At 45.5% G+C, this 8466-nt stretch overlaps 1 protein-coding gene across 1 annotated transcript in view; it reads left to right on the plus strand.

The window, feature by feature from the left end:
* The window catches only part of LOC126522464 (glutamate receptor ionotropic, kainate 2-like), a 74730-nt gene extending 67448 nt beyond the window's left edge, over positions 1–7282 (plus strand). The window contains exons 14-15 of the mRNA XM_050171207.3: positions 4546–4808; positions 6460–7282. Coding sequence (XP_050027164.2) covers positions 4546–4808; positions 6460–6684 — 488 coding nt within the window. The 3' untranslated portion in view covers positions 6685–7282. The remainder of the gene's footprint in view (positions 1–4545; positions 4809–6459) is intronic.
* Positions 7283–8466: the final 1184 nt, after the last annotated feature.

Raw genomic sequence — 8466 nt, forward strand, 5'->3', positions numbered from 1 at the left:
TCCCGAAGATAGTGCAATACCGGCCCGACCCGTGGTGAAGGTGTAGCGGGTGTTCAGCACTCCCCATACGTGGGCCGATCCCGAAGATGGTGAAATGCCGGGCCGACCCGCGGCGGTGTTGCAGTTCGCCATTAAGCGGCCCACACACAGCTTCACTGGTCATCCTTCTTCACAGAATTGAAGGGCATTGAGATTTTTTATTAATATACTAGACTCCATTTTATTGACGCAAAAAAAACATTCCATTAGTCTATTCTTGCAAGTCATCAAGTTTTTGTTTAACTTGTTGTTTAGAAAGGATTTCCAAGTATCAGTGTTGTCCTGCAGTGAAGACTTGTAGGTAGCTGGGCAGTGGCGTATAACAGTGCTGAGACAATTTTTTGGGGAGGTTCGTCATTCCTTTTGAGAAGCATACAAGGAATAAATCTGCATGGTCATTAGGCTTGCTGTTCAACTGTTTGTGCTGTCTCAGCCTTATTGATTCACTACTGCCCTAATAACGAATTTTAAAACGTGGAAGCCGGACATCGAAACCTTTGTTAACATATCAGCCAGAAATATTGCACGCATAAAAACCACACACACTATCACATTCATTGCATAGCGTAAGCCGCACGTCATCGAGTATTACATATGTCCACACAGACCACTTTGAGGGAAGAAATATTGTGACAAACACACACATGATGAATATAAAACGCCCGACCAACAATGTCACGTTATGCCTATGATTTATACGTCCGCTTATATTATGGCACATAAAGCAACAAATATTTTGTGCTCTTTGCATGGTTTCTGCGTTCATATGTCGCTTAAATAGTGTCGTAAGTACACTGCTGCAGAACATGCATCATTTTATACGTTTGAGTAAAAGCAATGTTGGTCCGTTAGTCTTTGGAAAAGCGATGTTCGCCGAGATCCTAACTCGAAAAACCCAAGGACAAAGCTTGTACAGGTGCCCCAGAAAGTAAACGGAGCGTGCGTGCGGTGGCCGAACCCCATCTTCGTGTACTAGCAGCAGCAGTGGCTACAACATGGCATGCGCGAGCGTAATTTGCGGCGGCCATGCTATATGTTTTTGGCCGCTGCCTCATCGGTGGCTCCGGCGAAGGAACACTTCTTCCAACGGTCGACGTTACAGGAGGCTGCCGAGTCTGCCACAACTATTTATCAGTGGCAAGCAGCTCTCGCCAAAACCGCTTGCTTGATGAACGCACGGCGCCTGCCTCTGTCCGCTGTTTGTTTCGTTGGAAACGTGACTATTACCGTGGTGGCCACGCCGCTGTTTCCTCACGAAAATAAATGGTTTCTGCAAGCGCATAAAGGTTCCCCTAGCGTCGACCATTGGAACAAGCGCTCCTTCGCCTGAGCCGTTAATCTGGCAGGATTTAAAAGCATGCAGAAAGGCACCACAGATTTCCTTTGCCCATGCTACGTAGCTCGTGATACCGCCGCTAGAGCCGAGAGATGCAGGTGAACCAGCCGTCGCGCGCTCCGTTTATTTTCTGAGGCACCTGTACCTAATGGCGCGAAGCGGAGGAAACGCGTAAACGAAGAAACTTTCTTGAGACCCCTATTTAAGAGCACATGCTGAAGCAAAAAGAAAGTATTTATTCGTTCCTTTCATAAAACGAATGGCAGCCTCTTTCTGTAATAACCAGTTGGCATTTAAAAAGGTTGTGTGACAATCTCCGTTGCGTCTTCCACTGGTGATGTCTTATAAATGGTAAACATACATCTCGCATTGAGCACTCACACACAGCGGAGATAGGTGCCGCGGCGATTTAAGGAACACTGAAGAGAAACAGTAGCTAATTTTAGACCAGGCGTCTAACACGCTGCCCGTGGGTTGCATTTGGCGCGCAGAACTCTCGGGTGCCGCCCCTTCAGCCTCAGTGAGTGGCGCGCCTTACTTTCTGGACAAGTATGAAACATTCACTGGGAGCTTTCGCGAACACTCATCGCGCCACTTTAAATAAGCCCTTGACAATAACAATGGTTCTTCCAGACAAGTCCCAAAAATAGCGAAGACAGAGCGCTCACAAATTTAGCTGTTTCGAAGCAGATAGCGAAAACTTTAAAACTGTTTACTGAGGCTCCGTCTTCATAACGAAGTGCCTGCTGCAAGTATAAGATGCAGTTTTGTGCCATCATGCAGACAACGTTTGAGAATGTGTGGTTGAGATCAGCGCGGACCTTTAAATAGGTGTACTCAACAAGTTGCACCGTGATTCCTTCACGTTTTTAGTCTCGATGGGCGAGGCATTTAGTGAGCCATTTTCATCTTAGGTGTTGATGAAACTCGTGAAACAAAGGAATAACCACTGCTGCCAAGATTTCTGAGTGCTTGAAAAATTAATTGAGTGGACAGAATTGCCATGGTAGAAGCTTCTCTACCTCCCAATGGACACCATCCCACAAATTGCTTAGGCAAGAACGGGCTCGTCGGGTGCCTACGACTAAAGCTTTGCTACATTCAATGTGATATCCGGTGCAGTCCATTGCGTTCTGTACCAAGGCACCATGTTGCAAGCCGCGTCATAAGCTAGGGTAGTTATCACTGTATCCAGCAAAGTTAGCTTTAAACGCTCGAATGCGAGAACCATCGTCAGTTTCTTGTTATATTTTTGTAAGAGACAGGCGGCACTGGAAATAATGCGCATTGCGTACCGCACCAAAGTGCGATGACTGAGTCGGTCAAAAGTGCTTTAGCAATCTTTAACTTGGTCAATGAAATGGACGCATTCCTGAAAATCGAGGCACATGAAGACACCTAGCTTTGGAGTAGTGCCCTCGGATATCAATCCGACATGACAGGGCACCTGAACAGCCTTTACAGTTTGCGTTAAAGCAATCAACAATGTAATTATTCCATTTCTCGAGGGCATCGCTTTTTAAAGGCAAAACTGCAGCTTTGGCAGCGTATAGGTAAGGCAGGGAACGATCAGCCATTTTCCGACGATGAATTCGCTCGAAAGTTTATCTGACACTTCCGAGACGCGTAATCAGGCGCTGCTCAACGATCGCCAAGAGGAACTTGAGGACCGATTGTTGGACTTGGCTGGCCACTCTAATGATTTCATTCGCTCCCATTCACGTTGCAAAAAATGTGGTTAGCTCTTTGACGAACGTGAACAAGCTGTCGCTACGCTCAAGGAATACCGACGCTCAAGGAATACTAGCCATGTGCGCGACGAGTTCGCGTCCTCGCCGGACCTGCAATAAAAGTTTCTTCACTCACTCACTCAATCATCGGCGGTCCGTCATGAGGATCGCGGAAACACAGGATTTAGCGGCGGGCATTCTAGTCGTGGCCGCAGTGAGGCGCCTGCAGGCAACCAGTGACCGTCTGTGAAGGTAGCGCTCAGAGAGTCGGTCAGTGGGAATAAAGCTTTCTTTGTTTTCTTTTTAATGCGGAGCATTTTTCCCTCATTCTTGGAAGTTTGAGACAGGTAGCTAGGAAGCTAGGTTCCTGTCTCGCCTCACGATTATTAAAATGAAAATAATGTGTAGCTCAGCTGTCGTGCATAGCAGCCTGGTGCTCGAACTGTTTGGCCACATTTTCTTTTATTTCTTCAATTAACAGCACAAGCAGAGAAAAAGATACATTTGGGGGAGAAGCCTCTAGGAACTGGCTTTGCGTGATCCCGTCAATATTTGCGCATGCTTAACTGAGCCGCGAATTTCGGGGGCCAAATTGGCGGTCAGTTAAGCATGCGGGGGTCAATGGGGGCCAAGATCGGGGGCAAACTTTGGGGGCCAGTGCCTTCAGGAATGCGAAAGAAAAAAAAAGCGTGTATATATATATATATATATATATATATATATATATATATATATATATATATATACATATACGTGCTCCTGCCCACTGTGATTTTCACTTCACTCTTCGAAAAGGCAGAAAGTGCGTCGCGTGAGCTCCTGAATGACAAATTGCAACGTTAGTAAGGCGGTTTTAGTCATGGATGCAGGACCGCAAAGAGGTGCGATGTAATGTCACTAGCGCATTTCTGCAAATATGTTAAGTGTTTTGCGCCATGTTAATGGGCACTTCACTGATATTTGCCCAATCTATATTTGCAAATAGTATACGTATATTGCAAGTATTCGCAATGCACCTCACCCATAGGTGGCGTTGTTTTCCGGGAAGTTTCTCTTGTTAGGTCTCAAAATGTTCGATATGAGAGCCGATCTTGAAAACGCCATGAAGTAGCCCATTATTCCTTCGTTGAAGCGGCCCGATTAACCGAAAGTCATTTTACACGTTATTTCGCTACAAACCAAGTGACTTCCACGACAGCAACGTCAAATTCAGTTCACTGCGGGCGGCCAGTACCACCGCTATAGCAAGTTCCCACTCTATTCACGTAATGCACGGACAGCCGATAACGCCAAATGTGCGAAACAGCGTGTGGACGCAAAACGCAATGCGCCGTGTAACCTTCTGCGCGTGCGCATTTCGAGCCCTCTACCACGCTAGAGAAGCCGAACTAAATCTGTCTGTTGTGTGCCGTCCGGGCCCACATCACACCCTGGTCGCAGGCTCCCCCGTGCGCTCGGTGCTCTCCTCGTACATAATCCGGCTGCAGGAGAGCGGAGAGCTGGAGATGCTCAAGCGTCGCTGGTGGCGCGTCGAGGGAAAGTACTCCTGCCCCATCGACGCGGCCGCTTCGGCCACCAACGAGATGGGCCTCTCGAACGTGGGCGGCGTCTTCCTGGCGCTGATTTTCGGCTGCGCGGGCGCCATTTGCATCGTGACCCTCGAGTTCTTCTGGAAGATCAAGAAAGTGCCCTACGGAGAGAGGGTGAGCCCGAGCGACCCGATTAGGCGTTGCGTGTGCAATGGGCGCAATGTGGTGCGTGTTTCTATAGGTGTCATCAGTATTATTAAGGTTATTACACCGGACCCAATAGTTTTCGTGAATGAGCTGAGTGAACTGTTCTGGTAATGTTATTTGTCTTCTGTTGAGTCATTGTAATAATCGTAATACCCTTTAAACTTGTTTTATTGCAGTCGCTATACCCGCGGATGATGCAGGAAACGAAGGCAATTCTTTGGCAATTAAGGGAAAGACTGGAGAGGGCGGCTGGAACTTCTGCACGTGGGTTACTGCTCCAGGTGTTCCGGGAGAATTTGACAGCGCTGTTCGTTTCTTGGAACGGATGCTTGGGGAATCAGCGCATGTTCCACACGCTATGTTTTTACACGTTCGCAAACGCAGAATGGAAAATCAAAAAATGAGTAAAATTAAACACTACGCTGTGTTAAATTCCCTTATTTTCCGGTTGCCTAAACTGAGAGGGATGTCAATGCGGAACGTTTTTCAAGAGCTCTTCTAAATGTGCTTGCTTTGCTTTCGTAGTTTGCCGTCATTGGCGCAGGAAGTCGTACGAGAGTGGAGTATTTTGATAAGATTATTCTTTTTTATCGTTCATATTTCTCCTTTACAGCTGTGTTATATGAATATTATTTTTTTCTGAGAAAATTATTTCTAGTTTTTAGAATACTAAATTTGTGTACCTTTCTCAAAGTAAGAATTTTGCAAGCTATATGTTACCATGTCCCCATCATGTCCATGTCCATACCATGTCCATACCATGTCCATACCATGCCCATACCATGTCCATACCATGTCCTTTTGTTTGCCGATCCCTCCCACTCAACCTATGTTCCAAGCTCTGGAACCTGTGAGGTAACAGTATGGATAAATACATTAAAAGGAACACTAGGGCGCAAACAGAGAGGAACAGAGAAAAATTTAGTGTTACCTGGAGAGGTCAATTTACACTCCTTTGCACATACGTTCTACTAAGTAAGTGAAACATATTTGCAAAATTGTTCCACTTTTCTATGGAAGCTAAGCAAAAAGAAGAACAAGAGTTTATGTACAGGCTCTGCATGTTACTTAAGGTGATATGGTCAAGAATGAAAGAAAACTAATGAGAAAAAAAAGTCTCAGTTTCGCCCGCAAGGTGAAGAATCGATTGCGCTAGCAAATTAGTAGGCCGCTGTACGAAGTAAAGATAGCAGTTTTATCGGCCGTATAAACATGGAACGGTTCGCTACTTACAGAACTAACAAGCATGGTGTCAGCTATGCCTGGCTTTTTACTAGCTTGATATGGCAATATTTTGTGGATATCAAGTTCTTCGCTGTCATTTCTGCTCGTGTTTCGCCGTTCACAATTTAGCAAAAAAGGAAGAAAAGGTTCAAGAAGAAAGTTAACATTAATTTTGATAATGCTGTGTTCCCAGTGTCATTGAGAAGCGTTGTGTTTACACAACCTAATGTAGTATTCAACAACTACAGATCCAGTACGTATTAACTGTAGAACAGAGACGTGTAGTTTAATAATATTATAATTGCAATAATACTTTTCATAATGTGATGAATAGAGATGTCACATTTGACTTATTCAATTACAAAAGCAACAGTGTCTTCGTTTCTACTTTCAGGAAGCTGTTTGGATAGAGCTTTGGAAGGAACTAAAGGTGGTCCTGTCCTGCAAGGGTTCCAAGGAGAATCCCCAGAAGACACCAGAAGATTCCTTGTCAAACAGCATAGGACTGAGCTCGTTACACCACATCAACTACAGCACCACCAGCATAAATCCAGCCGCAAACGCTCTTCTGACCAAAGCGGCTCTGCGCGGCGACAATAAGAGCGCAGAAAAATTTTAAACATTTTCCTGAAACTTATAAAGCTAGTGCCTTACACCCGACATTCCTGCATATAAAGGGCGATTTGAATCTTGGAGCCTGCATAGCTGGCGTCGAAAACGTAGGAAGTACAAAATTCAATTTCTGCTGGAGGGTAAGCGATGCAGAAGACATCTTCTTATTTCCCCTCTTTGGTAAAAGAAAAGCTCGAGTTTCAGCAGGAAACAGTGCCTTCTGTCTTTGTTAGAAACGTACTTATCCCCCGAAATGAGTCTTTTAAGAAAGACACTACCAACCAAGCATACACGAAATTTATCGGGCGTCTCATCCCTTGTGCAGAAGGTACAAAACATACTTTCCTCGAAACTAACTTTCCGAAGGCGTGAATCGATAACTGTGTTAAAACTGTGTGATATGAAGTGCAGCGCCTGAAGTGGTTCCGCCGATCACACGCGCCTCACAGCCCGATTGACTCGCGCATTCGCGTAAACTACCCTTTTTTTTCATTATCAGCTCAACATCAACAGCCAGTCTGAAAGTGCCGTGGGACCTGTGTGGAGACAGTGAAATGAACGCACCTGTGGCATTTGTGTTCGAATAAAAAAAATATATATTGAGATGCGTTGGGTGCGCGCTCACTCTTATTTGTGATACGTGGTGCAGAATACTGTTTGCATTGAGCCATAAAATGTTTTCGTTGCAAAATAAAAACAAATAGCAGGTGTGGCGCGATACTTTTCTGCTCAGGGAAGAGAGAGAGGAGGTGAGCAGAGCATAATTTTCCATTTTCTTTGTTGGTGCCGAAATTAACTAAATAGAAAGTTTTAGCGAGTCTAGTATTCTGGTATACGCAATGACGTTGGCGGATTTCCGGGAAAGTAAAGGCTTAAATGCGAGTAGCCCGGCCAGTGGCACCGTCTTGTGGTACAAATCTGAATCAGAGAATCTCCGAGCTAATATTTAAGTAAGCAAGTGTATTCTACTTCCCTGATGGCGTAAATTTTCGGCAGCAGCAAAATCATGGACATGTTACCTTATTAAGTGTTTTTTTTTTCGACAAGAACACTATAGGCTAGCCAGAAAACATATCCATAAGGCATTGTGGCTAGACGAAGCTTCACAACATGTCGCGACTAGCCTCGGTTTACCCGGAAATATGCGACCGCCTAGGCGTATACCGGAATATCGGCACGCTCAAACTCTCCAGTCACTTGACGGTCCATGGTAGTAAGAGGACTAGGAAGGGGTGGGAAGAGGGGAAGGGGCGGGGGAAAGCACTAGTGGGTCGCTTTCTCCCGCCTCGCCTACCTTGACAGCCTCCTGGGCAGAGCAGTGATTTATGACGGATGTCGAAGGGGCCGTAGAGCTTCGCCTCAATTTCTACTGCCTGGTCTTCTTCGAAGTTTGCGCAAAGCACGGCACATGAGCGTTCTTGCAAAGTAGTACTCCCCACCGCACTCTCTGAAGATCCGACTAGCTGACTATATAGCACGTTATTCCAAATGTAAGAGGGAAGATGAACTGGTACACATTGTGGACAAAACGCAACCAAACAGTCCGAAATCGCATGCAAGGGCATGAAAGATTAATGTCAATTACCTTAAGCTTCCACACCTTGAGATAAGGCAAAGTTGGCAGAGTGGTGCATCTTAATCAGAGAGAGGGAAATGAATGGCATGTCCAATTTGGCGAGAAAAAGATTGACGATGCAGTAGAGTACAGTCGAAACAAAGGCGCACCCGTAAAAATACAAATGTGAATAAAAGGTAGCAGTGTGATCAGAAATTTCAGTGTGATGCGTAC

This window comes from Dermacentor andersoni, chromosome 6 (assembly GCF_023375885.2).
Source record: "Dermacentor andersoni chromosome 6, qqDerAnde1_hic_scaffold, whole genome shotgun sequence".
Classification (NCBI taxonomy): Eukaryota; Metazoa; Arthropoda; class Arachnida; order Ixodida; family Ixodidae; genus Dermacentor; species Dermacentor andersoni.